This window comes from Tursiops truncatus, chromosome 1 (genome assembly GCF_011762595.2).
Source record: "Tursiops truncatus isolate mTurTru1 chromosome 1, mTurTru1.mat.Y, whole genome shotgun sequence".
Taxonomy (NCBI): domain Eukaryota; kingdom Metazoa; phylum Chordata; class Mammalia; order Artiodactyla; family Delphinidae; genus Tursiops; species Tursiops truncatus.
This window is the reverse complement of record NC_047034.1, coordinates 14,163,793-14,182,784: the sequence shown is the minus strand read 5'-3', so window position 1 is coordinate 14,182,784 and position 18,992 is coordinate 14,163,793. Positions and strand designations below refer to the sequence as shown.

The following is an 18,992-nucleotide window of genomic DNA, read 5'->3' as shown; positions in this document are numbered from 1 at the left end:
TAACCTCTAACTATTTGTGAATGGTTGTTATGGTTGAAAATTCTAGAATTCAAACAATAAAAGTAATCTTGAGTATCAGAGTTCCATCCTCTTTTTTGAAAATAATAAGAAGAAAAATAATTATTTTACATTTACCTAGTGTTTTGCAAATAACAGACTTTCCTTGCTGTGCTGAAATGCGAAAATATGTCATGGCCAAATCTCTGGGGCTTTATTAAAACTTTAACTACTTTCTTCTTATAGACTTCTTAAAAATATACTAAAGATAGTACAGGTATGTCATCTGGACTGTGTCATTCTGACAAGTAGACCTAAGTGCAGAATTAAGGTTCTGCACATTAACCTGAGAGTCGATCATTTTATTCAGGATTCACTCTTCTGTGAACAGCTTTATGTTATGATCTCACTCAGTATAGTAGATGAAATGTTAATAGACCATTGAAAATGCAGTAAAGTTTTGGCGCCATGTTATGCCTTCATTGTATGCCAAACCACCCAAAACAGTATATTTATATGTTTAGAAAAAACCGTGGCTCAATTTTTAAAACTCAGACATCTTCAAGAACATAATAATATAAAAGAGTTTGTTATGGGAATCTCTAATTCCACTATTTCTGACCACAAAACATATTTGATCACGGTATATAAAGAACTATTGCAGAATTAACTCTGTTTCTATGAGTCAAAAAATTAAGATAAAGTATATTTGGAGGGAGCTTATCAATTTTATCAATTGTTAAAATTGATAAATGTTATGTATCAATAAATAAATTCATTGATAAATTTCATCAGTTGATAACTGATAAAAAGATTTTATCAATTTGGTCATGTACTTTGGCTATAAGTAACAAAACAACCAACAGTAGAAGCTCAAGTAAGTAGCTCTAGAGGTAGATTGTTGGTTGGTTCAGTTATATGGCATTGGTTCAGTTATAACATACCGCAGAGGCGTCTTTGTGATTCTTATGGTCCTTCCCAAATGGCTGCCAGAAGAATGAGGTGATTGCCAAAGTTCCAGACATCATGTTTAGCAGAAAGAAAAGGGGAAAAGGCGACAGCCACATCAAGGAAGCCAAAATTTCCTAGGGACCTTTGTTAGAATCGCACCATCTTCTGGTTGCATCTGTTTGAGCAGCTATGGGTCACGTGGCTAGTCCTAGCTGCGGGAAGAAAGGCAAAGGAGAAGGGGATTATAAGTAGGGATTAGGTCTGACACATATTCTAATTTCCACCCTATTTACTAAGTCAAATTATTTGTGTCTTGTTTTTACTTATCAACCAAAATTTCTGTTGATTTTCTGACTAGCCGCAAACAATGACAGTTGCTTTTTGCCTCTGAAATTTAAAGTGGGGACCACCGGACTCATGTCATGTGTTATTCTCCGAAAAGCTTAAATGGTTTTGATTGATTCTCAAAACATAGTCTATGGTAGTAGCATATATCAGAATATATATTAGTATATGTATTCTTTTGCTCCAGCTTTTTCATTAGGAAGTTGTTGATGAAATAGACCAAACTGGAAGGCAGATGAGACTGATAACAGCAATGTTAAATGTTGTCTTTTCAGAAATACTGATTATTCTGTCCATTGCAGATCCCTTCAGATTGATTGGATGTCTCCAGGGAAGCCAAATGGCATCATTCTGGGTTATGATCTCTTACGGAAGACATGGCGTTCATGCCTTAAAACCCAGAAGTCAGTGAAGGACCACAGTCATGAACTCTGCAGAGCAGTGAAGTGTCAAAAACCTGAAACTATCTGTGGACCCAGGTGCTACTCCCCTGAGGCTAAGGTATATCTTTTCAAACTAGTCAGTGACATATGTTTTTCTCAGTAAACTCCAAGTGAAATCACTTGCTTTTTTTTTTTTAACATATATAATTTTATTTCTCAAGTATACTTCAAGAAAGCTGGGGAAAAAAGAAATTACTATTCAACATAATAAATTAAAACTATGACTTAATTTTTTAAAGATTATCTGCTATGTCTATGATAAATGGTATTGCTATCAAGTGACCTCCAGAAAAGTGAGAGGATACTTTTAACATTTTACATTTGTGTCTGAGGAAATCACTTGCTTCTTAAACCATGATTTATCATGATCAAGATTTCCACCTATCAAGAAGACCCCATGGAAAAGGAAGGATGCTTATACAAATCCTATCTTCCTGATGAGCATTTTAGCCTTCTCATTTTTCATCACCTTCACAGGAAAATGAGTTTATTGAAATGATAAGGAACCTCCCGAATTTGTTTGATTGAGTGAGTTGAATTTTCTTTACAACAAATCCATTCAGCTACAAGTGGGTGTTTGTTTACATGACACTGATGAGTAACTGTGATTGGGACCTTTCATGGTTTGACTGAAATATTTTTAAATTATGGCCATTTGCCGATTAGTGTTCATATTTGTTGCAGTTTAAGAATCAGATCAATAATACAGCCAGACAGAGGGGTTTGTAAATGGTTTTTATTGATAAATGATGCAGAAAATCCTTAGTTTGAAGATAGGATTTCACATAATGAAATAATGTTCCTATTTGTCAACAACATCACACATGTAATGACTAAAGCTACGACTAAATTCAAAAGATTCACTGCAAAAGGACATAGTAATTATGAAAGTGAGTGGTTGAAGCAATATGGATCAAAATACAAATTATTATGGGGCTTCCCTGGTGGCGCAGTGGTTGAGAGTCCGCCTGCCGATGCAGGGGACACGGGTTCGTGCCCCGGTCCAGGAAGATCCCACATGAAAAAAAAAAAAAAGATTATCCCTCCAGAAAAATGAAAACAATATTTTAAAACAATTATTATGGCTGACACTGGCTAAGCAGTTGCTATCATCTAAGAAATGTCATAAAGCTAGTAGTTACTACCTGTACTTTTTTTTGACACCTAGGCTCCAGAATTGTTATTATGCCTAAGTTTTACGTCATTTTAAGGCATTAAATGTGTGCCATCTGACGAGCACACTTTCATAAAATGAAATGAAATTTAGGATTTCTGAGCGGAAAAAAATTGCTAGAATAAATTTTCCCATTGCAATTCTCCAGGAGAAAATAAAAAAAAACTTTGATGCATTAAACAAAGTCATTTTGACTTTAAGGATTAAGGACACACACAGGTATTGTCAGCAAAAGATGAAGTCAATTAAAGTCTCAGGAGGAAAAAAGTTGTTTGTAAATTTTGTTTGGGGTTAACCATGAATATATATTTCCTGGGTGAGAGGCTGGAGAGAGGTAGAAAATAGACTTATTGTGAGTCTAAGAGTCTTTTGGCTAAATCACTACAGGAGCATCTGTAATAGTTATACAAGCTTCCCCGTGTGATTACAGCCATGGGTGTCAAACGCCAGTGAGTATCACACCTGGAGGGCTTGTTAAAACACACACAGCAGGTCCCACCCTCAGAAGAAGTCTGGGGTAGAGCAGGAGAATTTGCATTTCTAACATGTTGCTAGGTGATGCCTCTACATCTGGTCCCGGGACCACACTTTGAGAATCACTAGATTACAGAATTACTTTTGGAAAACAGAGAGCAAGGAACAGGCTGCCTATCTGAATATTAGCTACACACTTACCAGCTCAAGTTATTAAAATTGTTTTCTGAGACAACGAACTTGAAGACTGAATTCGAAGATTAAGAAATACTCTGTTGGGCTTCCCTGGTGGCACAGTGGTTGAGAGTCCGCCTGCCGATGCAGGGGACACGGGTTCGTGCCCCGGTCCGGGAAGATCCCACATGCCGCGGAGCGGCTGGGCACGTGAGCCATGGCCGCTGAGCCTGCGCGTCCGGAGCCTGTGCTCCGCAACGGGAGAGGCCACACAGTGAGAGGCCTGCCGTACCGCAAAAAAAAGAAATACTCTGTTCAGGAGGAGACCTCTCAAGAGAAATAATCTCCTGAAAATGTCCCCTTTGGGGACCCATCGATGATCTAAACCAGAGTTGGTTAGAAGAAAGGCACAAGTTTCACGTGACTGAAAGAGCTTGAGAATGGCACTGACACTGAAAGTATGGAAGGGAACCAGTCCTAATGGCCCATCACTAAATAAATGCTTGAAAATTTAAAAGGATGATAAGTCCTAGCGAATCTTGCTGAAGGAAAAGCCTGGATGTTCTTCGATGTCCAGAAACTCACTATACGTGAATGGGACTTGAATAAATTCTTTAAGATTGTACAACAAAGGGCAAGATTTTAGGTCACTGTCATAAAACAAGAGGAAGGTGTGTATTGCTTTACCCTGAAAGCAAAAATGACCAGCATTCCTAAATCCCACATAAACACAAAGAGAAGAGTTTTTGCTTAACTCTTTTAAAATGGGGCATAATTTGAAATTTTACTTGTCACATAGAATCTGTCATCAAAGCAAGGAGTCATGCAATTTAACCTTGGAATTAGACTGATTGTGGACCCTCATTGCTAATAACCTGACACAGCAAAGCCAATTTATTGCAGTTCGTTTACCAGGGCTACCTGAGGAAACATAGAAGACTTCTGCCCAGTTTCTTTGCTCTTGGGTCACTTTTGAGAAATGAATGAAGTACTAAGCTAGTCTTCAGACTTAGAGATTCCATATTTTACTGCCCTTGTATTAAGCATGAATCAAATGTCGGTGCAGGCTGGAAGTAGCAATGAGCAAAAAAGTAGAAGAGAAGCACCTCTTAAACAGTGGTTGATTTTGTCTGCCACAGGAAGCATCTATCGAATTAATGCAACTTATGCCGAGTATATGTTCTGAGGCTACATCTCAGCACTGTTCCATGTTTCATTTGTTCTAGATACAGAGTGTCAGTCTCTCAGACCTCAAGTGAGCATGCAAAATAATTATTTGATTGCTGAAGCACATAATTTCTTCCACAGCTCCTGGAGAAAACACTGTTAAAAGGGCTTTTCAAAATTAATTTCCATATAAATTTCCTTTTCTATACATACACACACACACACACACACACACACACACACACACACACATATATAAATGTTGGACACTGTTGAGATTGCCTTGTCTGAAGATTGGGTTCATAAATAAGTGATCATATAAATTAGTATAAGGAAAATGCAATGTATTAAAAAAAAAAGATCAATGAGAGACAGGTTTCCACAGATGCAATGTTTTTAAATTAAACAATCATTAAAATAAAAACATATATATGAAGGAAATTGTTCATTTACAATTCTAAATCATCTTCTCATTGGAAGCACTGACATTCAAAAGATAATTCATATTTATAGAGTATTATAATAGAGCACAAAGCATGGTTGAAGGCTAAAAGAAGCTACATTGTATCAAATAGCACTGGTAGAATTTGAATGATACAGAGAAAATGTATTTTTTAAACCTTTAAATTTTTATCAGAAATATGCTACATTTGGTCTCAGATCAAGTCCTTATTAAATAATAACTGTATCACATAAGATATGGTGGTACAATACTCTTAATAAAACGATTTCTTTATACCTGATTCTCAAATTTCAGGTGTGTTGTAATGGAGTTCTCTACGACACTCAGCCTGGACACCGCTGTTGTGAAGAGAAGTACATCGCATTTGTTTTGAACTCAACTGGAGTTTGTTGTGGTGGCCGAATACAAGAGGGACAACCGAATCATCAGTGCTGCTCAGGGTATTACGTTAGGATTCTACCAGGTGAGGATCATTTCCAGTAGTACTCGGTAATCTTGGGAACCAGAAAAAACAAACATGTGACTTGTGTCAATGAACTATTTGAAGCACCTCCCCACCAAAGATTAAACCACTAACACGTAGCCAATGGCTGGCTTTAGGTATCATTTCTTCTCTCCACTTTTTTGAAATATAAGCAAGACTAGGTACAAACTAGAGAGGGAATAGAGACTCATTATATGTATTACATAAAGAAATATATCTGGAGAGCTGGATAATTCCCTTTTTTGTGACTTTATTTTATCCACATGGCTGAGTATTCCACCATAAACTCTGTGAATTTCTTCGTGTTCCACTCCATGACGCTGTTCTCCATTTTCTCCATTTCTGTTCTGAAGGATGTACGCATTGTTCCTAGTGGGATCCTAACCACAGATTCCATTTATCTGAGGCCCCCTAGTTGCTCTAGGTCTGGCAGGGGAGGGAGGGATGTAGCAAAGAGTAGCAATCAGGAATTTTTCCCTCCTCACCTTCTTTTCTTTCTGTCTTATCAGCCAACCGAATAAGCCATTTTCCAAATTCAACTACACAAAACAATGTCCAGTGAATATAACTGAAAATAAAGATAACAACAATTGGCATTTATAAGACAACAAGTTTCTGGCACGCTCTGTATTCAAGGCTTTACATATGATATGATACCTTATATTTTTTTCACAACTGTAGGAGACTGGTATTTTACCTTAAGTTTACAAATAAGGAAAGAGGTTCAGAGAGAATCAGTAACATGCCCAGATCCACATAGATGGGAGTAGAAGAGCTGAAATGCAAATCTGTGTGTCTTTCCAAAATCCATGCTCTTTGGAGCAGTCTACTTAATAGGTGTTAACATAATTATTAAACAACTATTCCAGACTTCTAAAAGCTTCATTACTGTTACTGTCAGTTACTATTTATTCTAGAAAAGCCATTGAGAATACAGATTTTTTTGTCCTAGTACCTAAGTTTAATGCCTATTTCTTCTTTAAAAGCACAGAAAATAGATATGGGAGAAAGAGAAGAAAGCTAAATGTTTGGATGCCCAATGCTTTGAGATATCTAGTTTAACATGAAATTTATGCCAAACGTGTAGTAAATTCAGGTATTGTTCAGTGTACCTTGTGTTTGGTACAAATATATCCATCCAAGATATCTGTGTCGAGAAATTGTCTCACCCAGTATATCCTTTACAAAACACTGGAGCAAACAGGGAAGGTGAAATGATTAAATACTATGCAGGTTTATTCAAGGCAGAGATCTTCTATTCTTCATAATTTGTCCTTAAAATTAATAGAAGACTCTGCCCTTGTAAAAGTACAGTTATTTCTGATTCTTATGCAAAAATACTTTCATAATTAACTCTTAATCAACTGGATTTTCCAAGTAAGAAAATACAACGGTGACAGAAACAAAGATTTTGCAGAAAAGCCTTAACTTCGTTATACTACAAATCATAGTGTTAGGCAATGAATTAAACACTGTCAAATGCTTTACTCTCTCAAAATAATTTACACTTTGCGAGTTTTCAACTATATTTCACATCTTCCCTCCTTGCAAAAAAATCTGCCTTGAAAATTCTAACTATAGAGGTGAGATGGAAATCTTCTGTTGTTCCGTCCTTCCCATTCTTCAGACCAATAGGTCATATTAGGCTTTTCTCTAAGTCTAGCATAGAACTAAACGATTACGTTTTCATCTCCAAGTCACATTAAAATTTTTGGTAAGTTATGATTTGCCATGAACTGTCCCAACTCTGAAAAATATCCACTATGCCTTAAAACTGATGAAAAACACTTGGTTGCATATGTCATGGCTGTGAACACCTAGGATCTTTACCTGTCACCTTTCTCAATCCTAGCACAAAGTGTCAGATCTCCAACGAAGAAATCAATCTACTCTTGTTCTATTTCCAGATGAAATTCAACTTTTTTTTCCCCCAAAACTGAAATAAGTCATGGAAGCTCAAAGGTCGTTTATTGATACTATGCAAAACTTTTTAATAAGTAATTTTTAAAACAAGAGTTTTTAAGACCTCCATGATCTGTATATTGACACATGCTCATTCAGACCTCAAGCATTTTATTTTTTTATTATATATTTTTTATTTAGTTAGTTATTCATTTACTTTTGCATCTTTATTGGAGTATAATTGGTTTACAATGGTGTGTTAGTTTCTGCTTTATAACAAAGTGAATCAGTTATACATATACCTATGTTCCCATATCTCTTCCCTCTTGCATCTCCCTCCCTCCCACCCTTCCTATCCCACCCCTCTAGGAGGTCACAAAGCACCGAGCTGATCTCCCTGTGCTATGCAGCTGCTTCCCACTAGCTATCTATTTTACATTTGGTAGTGTATATATGTCCATGCCACTCTCTCACTTCGTCCCAGCTTACCCTTCCCCCTCCCCATATCCTCAAGTCCATTCTCTAGTAGGTCTGTGTCTTTATTCCTGTCTTACCCCTAGGTTCTTCATGACATTTTTTTTCTTAAATTTCATATATATGTGTTAGCATACAGTATTTGTCTTTCTCTTTCTGACTTACTTCACTCTGTATGACAGACTCTAGGTCCATCCACCTCATTACAAATAGCTCAATTTCGTTTCTTTTTATGACTGAGTAATATTCCATTGTATATATGTGCCACATCTTCTTTATCCATTCATCGGATGATGGACACTTAGGTTGTTTCCATCTCCAGGCTATTGTAAATAGAGCTGCAATGAACATTTTGGTACATGACTCTTTTTGAATTATGTTTTTCTCAGGATTGGGTCTTCGTTGCTGTGCACGTGCTTTCTCTAGTTGTGGAGAGCGGGGTCCACTCCTCATTGCGGTGGCTTCTCTTGTTGCAGAGCAGAGGCTCTAGGCACGCAGGCTTCAGTAGTTGTGGCTCACGGGCTTAGTTGCTCCATGGCAGGTGGGATCTTCCCGGACCAGGGATCGAACCCGTGTTCCCTGCATTGGCAGGCGGATTCTTAACCACTGCGCCACAAGGGAAGCCCTCAGACCTCAAGCATTTTAATATCTACCAATCTGTTGAGCATGGCCCACATTTGGGTCTTTTAAGTGGTTAATTTTTCACAGGATTAGAATGCCTACCTTGATGTCAAAAGGAGAAAATGCAATCTTACTGGATAATCAAAGAATCTCAATATATCAGTACCGAAAAGAAGAGATTATATTGGGACCTCTGTTTTCAGCCAATGGTCTTTATTAACTGGTTTAACACTGTTTACATTAAGAAAGAAAGCATATTGACCCCAAACCATCTTATATTTCAATGTAATTAAAATTCAGTCAGTAGTCTGCCAGTTCAAGGCTGAGACAGGTATAGGCATTTTGATATTTCTAGACAGGTCTGAAATATTGGTGAATAATATTTACTTCATTTTGTTGGATAATATTGACTTCATTTTTTCTCACAGCTTTCCTCCATAGAACCCCTATAACAAAGAACAGCAGAGGAAAGAATGCTCTTTCCAGTCCCCTTTTTTTTATAAATGTGCTAATGACCTCAAGCTAAATGTTAATGCGGGTCATTCTTTGATAAGAATAACAATTAACTGTTAAGACTGCATGGTAGCTTTTAGAGAGAAAACATTTTCAAGCCTGTCGTGAGATAGATTCATTTTGAGAGGTTAATGAGAAGGTGACTGATCCTTGTATCTTATGTCTAATAGCCCTTTTTTGAGCGGGGGGAAATCAGTTTTACTTCTCATTGATATAATCCACACCTCTTGTTATGAAGCCTTCTGTCAGTAACTGAATAACATTCTGAGGGATTCCAGAAAATATGACTAAAATATCCAATCGATATTTGTTATACTCAAAAGTGGAGGGTTTTTTCTTTAAAAAGGGTTGGTTTTCCCCAGTATAGGTGTGTACACTGTTCCTCTAAGCCCACCATTGTCCTAAGTGATGTTTAATTAACTGTTGCTGCCCCTGGACCTTGTGACACATTATGTTAAAGAAAGTTTGCCAACAAGGGACACTGAGCTCTTTAGCCGTAAAGATTTAAGAAATGGGAACTACATTGCAGACCAGACAGAAGAAACCTCTCACCCAGAGAAATGTAACAAACACAGCAACTGCACTGTTCACAGTAAGATCATTTCTCCATTTCTCTAGGTACCTCATGTAAGTAGAATCATATAATATTGGTCCTTTTATGACTGGCTTATTTCACTTAACATAATGTTTCCAAGGCTCATACATGTTGTAGCATGTGTCAGAACTTCCTTCCTATTTCAGGTTGAATAATATTCCGTTTGTGTGTATATACAACGTTTTGTTTATCTGTTCATCTGTTGATGGATATTCGGGTTGTTTCCACCTTTTGGCTATTGTGAATAAGGCTGCTATGAGCATTGGTGTACAATTATCCGTTCGAGTCCTTGCTTTCAATTTTTTTGGCTATATACCCAGAAGTGGAATTCCTATATCATATGGTAATTCTATGTTTAATTTTTTGAGGAACCGCCATAGTGTTTTCCACAGCAGCTGCACCAACAGCAATGCACTGGGTTTGAATTTCTCCACTTTCTTGCTAACTCTTGTTATTTTTTGTTTTGTTTTTTATAATAATCATAACTGGGTGTGAAGTGGTATCTCATTGTGGTTTTGATACACATTTCCCTAATAATTAATAATATTGAGCTTATTTGTGCTTATTGGTCATGTTCTTTAGAGAAATGTTTATATGTATGCTTTGCCCATTTTTTAATTGGATTGTTTGTGTTTGTGTTATTGAGTTGTAGAAGTTCTTTATATAGTCTGGATATTAATCCATTTTTAAATATGTGATTTGCAAATATTTTCTCCTGTGGGTCACAGCTTTAATCAGTTGATAGTGTCTTTAGATGCACAACACATTTTAATTTTGATAAAGTCCAAATCATCTATTTTTCTTATTGTTGCCTGTGCTTCTGGTGTCATATTCAAGAAATCATTGCCAAATTCAATGTCATTAAAATTTTCTCCTATGTTTTCTTCTAAAAAATTTATAGTTTCAGCTTTTATATTTAGGTCTTGGATCTATTTTTATTTAAATTTTGTATATGGTATAAGGTATGGGTTCAACTTCATTCTTTCCATTTGGATATCCAGTTTTTCCAAAAAATTTGGTCCTTTCCCTATTGAATGGTCTTGACATCCTTGTTGAAAATCATTTGATTATACACCAAAGGTTTTATTTCTGACTCTCTGTTCTATTCCATTGGTCTATATGTCTGTCTTCATACTAGGATCACACTGTTTTGATTCCTGTAGCTTTATAATAAGTTTTTCTTTTTTTTAATCTCTTTATTGGAGTAGAATTTCTTTACAATGGTGTGTTAGTTTCTGCTTTATAACAAAGTGAATCAGCTATACATATACCTATATCCCCATATCTCCTCCCTCTTGCATCTCCCTCCCACCCTCCCTATCCCACCCCTCTAGGTGGTCACAAAGTACTGAGCTGATCTCCCTGTGCTATGCAGCTGCTTCCCACTAGCTATCTATTTTACATTTGGTAGTATATATAAGTCCATATAATAAGTTTTGAAATTAGGAAGTGTGAGACCTCCAACTTTGTTCTTTTTTGAGATTGTTTTGCTAGTTGAGGTACCTGGAGATTCCATTTGAATACTAGGATGGATTTTTCTGTTTCTGCAAGAAGTATTGTTGGAATTTTGATAGCAATTGCATTGAATCTCTATGAGGCAGGAGATAGATGGGCCCCAGGCTGAACAGTTTCTCCCCTGTGGACAGAAACTCCATAATAGCAGAAACTCCATAAAAGCAGGATGGAGAAGGCTGGGCCCCACCCAGAAAAGATATAAAAGACCACATATTCCTCATTCTTGAAGTCAAGGAGACCTCCCCAACTACACATGTGCAGAAAGGCTCCTTGGAGGTCAAAAGAAAGGGGAGCCACCCCATAGTAAGTGATGTCAACTACCCATAGGCCTCTTCATTAGAATCCATCTTGACTAGGAGATGCTCACGCACACGTGAGAGGACCCCAAGATAAACCATATATGGACTCAGAACCAGGCAAAGCAAGATGAGTGGCCAAAGGAAGCCTGGAAGAAATGCCCCATAAAAGTGATTCCAACTACCATGAGGATGAGACTCTCTCTCTCTCTCTGAGCCCTCCCATGTGTCTATCCACACATACTGTACTCTTTTTCCTCCTAATAAAGCCTTTACTTGCTTCACTACTTTCCGTCTCTATGTGGAAATTCATTTTGACACAGCTGACGGACCAGGGCCTTGTCACTGGCCACTGGTCTAGTGGCTAGGATTCAGTGCTCTCACTGCTGTTGACCAACCTCAGTCTCTGGCCAGGAACTGAAATCCTGCTTCAAGCTGCTGAGTAGTATTGACATCTTAACAATATTAAGTCTTCTAATCCTTGAATATGGAATGCTCTTCTATTTATTTGACTCTTCTTTAATTTCTTTCAGCAGTTTGTAGTTTTCACTGTACATTTTCTTCACCTCCTTGATTAAGTTTATTCCTAAGTATTTTTACACTATTGTAAATGGAATTGTTTTTAAATTTCCTTTTCTGATTTTTCATTTTTGTTTTTTATAGTGTATGAAAACACAAGTGATTTTTGTATGTTGATTTTGTATCCTGCAACTCTGCTGAATTCTCTTATTAGTTCAAATGGTGTTTTGGGTGTGGAATCTTTAGGGTTTTATACACATGAAGTTATATTGTCTGTGAACAGAGATAATTTTACTACTTCCTTTTCAATATGGATGCCTTTTATTTCTTTTTCTTGCCAAATTTCTCTGGTTATACTTTCAATATTATGTTGAGTAGAAGTGGTTAAAGTCAGCATCCTTGTCTTCTTCCTGATCTTAGAAAAAGAGCTTTCTTGAGTATAACATTGAGTATAATGTTAGTTGTGGGTTTTTCTCATATGCTCTTTATTATGTTGAGGTATTTTCTTCTACTTCCAGTTTGTTAAATGTTTTTATAATAGAAAAGTGTTGAATTTTGTCAAATGCTTTCTCTGCACCGGTTGAGACAACCATGTGTTTTCCTTCATTCATTCTGTTAATGTGGTGTATTACATTGATTGATTTTTGTATGTTGAATTATCCTTGCATTCCAGGAATAAATCCCACTTGGTTATGTTTCCCACTTGGTATCATTTTAATGTGCTAATGAATTGAATTCAGTTTGTTAGTATTTTGTTGAGAATTTTTGCATCAATATTTATAAGAGATATTGGTCTGTTGTTTGCTTTCCTTGATGTGTCTGGTTTTGTTATCAGGCTCATATATTTGTTATTCTGGCCTCATATATTGACTTAAGAAGTATTTCTTCCTCTTCAATTTTTTGAAAGAATTTGAGGAGGATTGATGTTAACTTTTCTTTAAATGTTTGATAAAATTCACCAGTGAAGCCGTCTGGTCCAGGACTTTTCTTTGCTAGGAGGTTTTGATTAGTGATTCAATTCTGTTACTAGTCATAGGTCTATTCAGATTTTCTATGTCTTCATGATGTAGTCTTGGTAGGTTATAGTAATTTGTCCATTTCACCTAGTGGGATGGGTTTTTGCCCAATGAATTTTGGATAAGAAAGACCTCAGGGATAACTGCTAAGAGTTCTTGCCCTACTTTTGTACTCTTTCTATATCTATCTGTAGTTAAATATTGTCCCATATTTTAAATATCATTTTGGTTAGCAGTTTATCTGGTTTTACTAACCAAGTTTTGGCATATCCTGTCTTCACAAGAGGATGAGCTAATTGACAGAGATCAGGGAGTCCAGGACTATAAATCGCTGAGGCAATCCTAAATTCTTCAGGGAACTTGTGCCTTTTCCTAAGAGGGTTTGGCAAGTCATTAACTAGATTATGTAAATCTTATCTGGACAGTGGTTTAAAGCTATAAAACCTGCCAGGTTGGCCGTCATATTCACATACCTCATAAGATTTAATGAAGGGATAGTGTCCAGGGAGAAAGATATGTTTAAGAAGGGGCAGTGGAGGAAATAGAAGAGGGTCTCTTGAAGGTGTAAGAAGAAGAAGAGTTGTAAGGCAATGGGAGGAGGAGGTCAAGGTTCCAGGGGCAAGGAAGGCGTTGGTCATGAGATAGACAGGAAAGATGATGTTTGATTTTTACATCTTCCAGGTTCTTATTAGTCCTTTCTAAGATATCCTTAATAAAAGCAATTAAAATTTTTTTGTCTTTTAGAAGGCACTTCATACAAAAAAAAATGACTACTGATATTTAGAATATTTGAACCCTTTGATCCCAAGGCACTAGGCAAAAATTATTCTATTCTTGTCTCAAGTTTCTCAGAATATCATATAAAGGGGAAATGTGGGTGGAACTCCATCAGTGAAATGCAGTGTCTGCCATAACTCAGCAAAATACTAGTATGCAGATATGAATATAGTATTTTTACCTCCTTTCATTTAATTAAGCTTTCCATTGGAAATCTTTTGTTTGGTTAAAGAAATGTAGTTTGGTTAAAGAAATTATAATCAAAAGCAATACAAATTTATCAAGAATTGATTTCTGAGTCCGTCCCACTTTCCAAAAATATATATATACATATATATATACTAAATAGATAGAAAAGTAATTGTAGACAAACTTTTTTTGTTGCCTCTAAGTTGGCATAGACCCATGTTTATACACGTGTTTATACAACTTCAATGCAAACATTTTGAAGCGGTATTGAGATTTTGCAACTCCAGTATGACGATACCCTGTCAACCAGTTGGCATCTGCAAGATCATTGTGATAAAATTTAGTCGTGAGTCAAAGCATATTTTTTTAACTCATGCAATGATGGTTATTGTGCTAAATTGACAGGTGAAGTATGCTGTCCAGATGAACAGCACAATCGGGTTTCCACTGGCCTCGGCGACTCCTGCTGTGGCAGACTGCCATACTCCACCTCCGGAAACCAGATTTGCTGTGCTGGGAGGCTCCATGATGGCCATGACCAGCAGTGCTGTGGTGGACAGATTGTGAGCAAAGATTTCGAGTGCTGTGGGGGAGAGGAACAGGGTGTGGTGTACAGTCGCCTTCCAGGTAAGGGAGCCTCATCTACCTTTCAGTAGAGGGAGAATCTCGGAAACAGAGACATTGAGAAATTTGCCCTAGATATAAAACACATAAGTAATGAAAGCTCACATTAATTACATCTAATGTGGCAAATAGCTACACATTGTCTAACAAAGAAAAATGTAACCTCACTTTTTTTATGTGCATGTGATGCGTTTCATAAAAGCAGACCAAAACTCTTTCTTCTTGAAAAGTGTCATGTCCACCAAAAAGCAAACAAACAAACACATCAATGCATTGGTTCTGGACCAAGAGAATAATTCATAGCAATACTGAGAGTATACAAATTATTATTGATGATGTTGTGCCATAATTCTTTCACTCCTTTATTTTTCTATAGCTATTAAATTAGCATTAATAGCAATCATTATCATTAAATGAGTACTTACTATCTAGGAGGTACTATGCCCAATGTTTTATACATTATTCCCTCAATTAATCTGTACAAAATAGGTACTATTATTATTCACATATTTAAAATGAGGAAGCTGAGGCACAGAGATTAGACACACGCTCAAGATCACACAGTCAGATCTAGATTTGGGGGTGCCAAAATTTATAAAATTTGGGAGATGCTTTTTAAGAAAATAAAACCAAATGATGAAGACAAGATAAAATATAAATATTTATTTATAAGGGGAAAAGAAATGACAAGAATTATACATGTAGAAGGATAAACCTGGCAGATTCCACTAACATAAAAATAGTATATTTGGATTATATAATTTCTGACATCCCTCTATATTTTTTTCCCTGACATGTTTAACTGACACCCTTGGTCACCTCTTCATACAGCCATGGCTTTGTACTATAATTATCTGTAGAGAGAATAGAAAGATAATTCATTCTTTCCTGTCACATAGTTAATCAAAAATTTGTTTAATTATTTAAAGTTTAGAAAAGTGACTTTACACTTCACAACTCATTATTGTAATATTATGGAAATGTAGGTTATTTTCAATTTTAGAGAAATACCTACAAAGGGTTTTTTAAGATTTTAGGGCATTTTAAGTTTTCTTGTCTTAAGGTGATTTGCAGTGACTTGTCTTAAATATTTGTTGAATTGACAGCATCATTACCAGTTTTCATGGATATCCTTATTGTAGGACTGAATTTAAGTTGTATTTTATCATAGATGCCACTATTTTATCTACAAATCAGTAAGAAGTCTAGATTTTTCCAATATAAGTTACTTCTTTTCATAATTTATCAAAGTAATCATATTGCTTATGCATTGCTTCAATCCTAGATCCATCATTTTCTTTTAATAGTTTCCTACTTTGAGTATGATTTGAAATTTATTTTGTTACAATTCTCTTCTTGATGTCAGAATATTTCAGTTGATTTCATTTTCACAGCTTTTATTTCATATTAATTTTTCTAACTGATCTTTTTCTTTAAACCTTCCCTTTATGTGCATACAAATTAAGAGTCTATAATTTCTCACATTCCTTATCTTTCCAAATTGCAGTGAAAATGACATATTTAAGCCTTAACAACTTTTTTATGAAAGTGGCTGAAATCATATAAATTTAGCTACTGAACCCAAACTAAATATTCCCCAGACTCAACTTCCCCTTAGTTTGAGTCCATAAATGTCCATGGTTACCCTAATCTCAATCAATATGAGGCCATGTATGACAGAGGACAAGTTAAAAGGGCAAGAGATAGTGGCCATAACAAATTGTAGTTAAATATTATACATTCACAAATTTTATAAAAATATATCTATGCTTGCCTTGGAAGGGGCTCATACAAGCGAAGGGCCTTGAAGATCAATTTTCCTGAACTTCAAGATAAACCTACCCCTGCAACTAGTATGCATTGGAATCCCAGTCCCTCCAAGTTAAAATTTCAGGACATCATAATATCTTTTTTTTTTTCATCATAATATCTTGATGGAGATAAACTATGAACTCTCTGCTGTCTTTCTTTAATTTCTTCTCAGAGTTATCCATAATACAAGTAACAATTATTTAAATTATTATAGTGTTATTGTTAAATACCATGTTCTTGTACACATTCTCTTCTGTGTAAAATTCTGATGGGGAATTCCCTGGAGGTCCAGTGGTTAGGACTCCGTGCTTTCACTGCCGAGGGCGCGGGTTCAATCCCTGGTCAGGGAACTAAGATCCCGCAAGACACACAGCGTGGCCAAAAATAAAATAAAGTAAGTTCTGATGAGAACTATTAAGAAGAGCACTTCAATAATAAAACTAAATAATCAAAACATATTAAAAGTATCAATCCTGGATGTACCAGAATCTTGTGCCTTAATAAGGATACTAGACTCTCAGTATTTTGATAGCCCTTAAATAAGTAAGAAATGCCAAATTAAGTTATTCATAACTAAATTTCAATCCTCCCAGTGTGACAAAAATTCATCTCCTTCTTTGAGTCAAAAAAAAAAAACCTGATTTCTAGTTTCTTATTTTATCTTTGTACGACCATCAAGTGTATTTCCAAGGCATTTACTATTCTGTGAAGCTATAAATCACCTTTCTGGATCCGCACTGTATCCATCTTATGCCTTTTTTCATCCAACCCAGTAGGACATATTTAAAGGAAGATTTTAATGTATATATTGTCAAAGTGGTTGATAGTCCCATGTCATTATGTTGATCTCCATCAACTGTCCAGAAAATAGTAAGAGTGGCTAGTTGTCCTATATACAACAGAATTAGATTTCAATTCTGACATTTTCATTGACCTAAGGAATTTAAGGATTATCTCCAAGAAATGGCACAGGGCACCTGGATCTGTACTATAAGGTAACAAGAAAGTTGAGTTTGCCAGGTAAGACCAAAAAAACAAAAACAAACAGCAAAAACCAACCTCCCAAGATCTTCTTAAAAAATGAATGATGTATTAAATCATATAATACACAAGTGTCCGGTATAGACACAGAAGTCATTTCAGAAATATCCCCTATGGATTGTAGACGTAAAAGGTTAGCATTCTAAAGATAACTAAAGTCCAGTCAAGAAGTCCAGCTCAGTGTTTCCTGGACACTGCTTATTGGCTAGAAGATGTATACGAGCAGCAGGAGACAAATCACAACAGCAACACGTAGGCAACATTCCACGTTCACTATTTGCCAAGCGGAGTTCTGTGTGCTTCACACACATTAACACATTTAAACCTCACCACAACCCTAGGAGGTAGGTACTAGTATTATCTCCATTTTACAGATGAGGAAACAGAAGTACAGAAGTTAAAAACTTTTTCCAGATCACACATCTAGTAAGTGGCTGTTTTACTTCAGGTAACACTGTTACTGTAAGTGAACCTCAAAATATATAAAGGCTCAAAGATAATAGAGGTTCATTTCTTTCCCATATAATAGTATTGTGGTGTGAACATATCTTCAGGGTGAGATCTCTTTCCCACAGTCATTCTGGCTGTTGGAAGCGCTGTCATTTTCAACGGGTAGCTTCTCGGGTCACCTGGGAGTTGTCTGCAGTCAGAAGAAGAAAAGAGTATGAAATAACAGGTGTGGGTTTTTTTTTTTTGGTTTTGTTGTTGTTGTTTTTGGCCAGGCTAGAAATAGCAGATAGTTTTATTGACATTTCATTGACTGGAACTCAGCTATCTATCGATACCTAAATACAAGGGAGTCTGGGAGATCTGCCCATGAATTTCTTGCCACTGTGACTAAGAAGAGTTTCTAACTCCATTCATAGAGTCCATGCTCTTAACCTTCCTGAGCATTCTGATACCTGAACAAGCCCTGGATACTCTCCAACCCAAACCATATCAATGTTTATCAAGTCTGATGAACAGGCCCAGTGTAACTACCAAGTTGCCAACATTTTCTGATGACCAGAAAAAAAATGAGACGTTGACTACACACCACAAGTGTGCCCAAGTTAGAAGAAAAGGTGCTGTGTATGTGCACTAAGCTCTAAGGCAGTGACTTTTAAAGTATGTCTCGGGGATTTCTGAGGGTCTCTAAGACCTCAGGTGGTGTCTGTGACATCAAAACTATTTTCACAATAATACTAAACTATTATACGCCTTTTTCACTGTCATTCTCTCATAAGTATCCAGTGGAGTTTTCCAGAGGTTACATGACATGTAATATTGCAACAGATTTTTTTTAATTGAAGTATAGTTGATGTACAGTATTGTATAAGTTACAGGCGTACAATATCACGATTCACAATTTTTACAGGTTGTACTCCATTTATAGTTATTATAAAATATTGGCTATATTACCTGTGCTGTATATTACCTGTGCTGT

General features: G+C 36.2%; 1 protein-coding gene across 1 annotated transcript in view; it reads left to right on the top strand.

The window, feature by feature from the left end:
• USH2A (usherin) overlaps positions 1-18,992 on the top strand; it is a 784,083-nt gene that overhangs the window by 560,054 nt on the left and 205,037 nt on the right. The window contains exons 47-49 of the mRNA XM_019920609.2: positions 1,596-1,794; positions 5,483-5,651; positions 14,495-14,716. Of these exons, the coding sequence (XP_019776168.2) occupies positions 1,596-1,794; positions 5,483-5,651; positions 14,495-14,716 (590 nt within the window). The remainder of the gene's footprint in view (positions 1-1,595; positions 1,795-5,482; positions 5,652-14,494; positions 14,717-18,992) is intronic.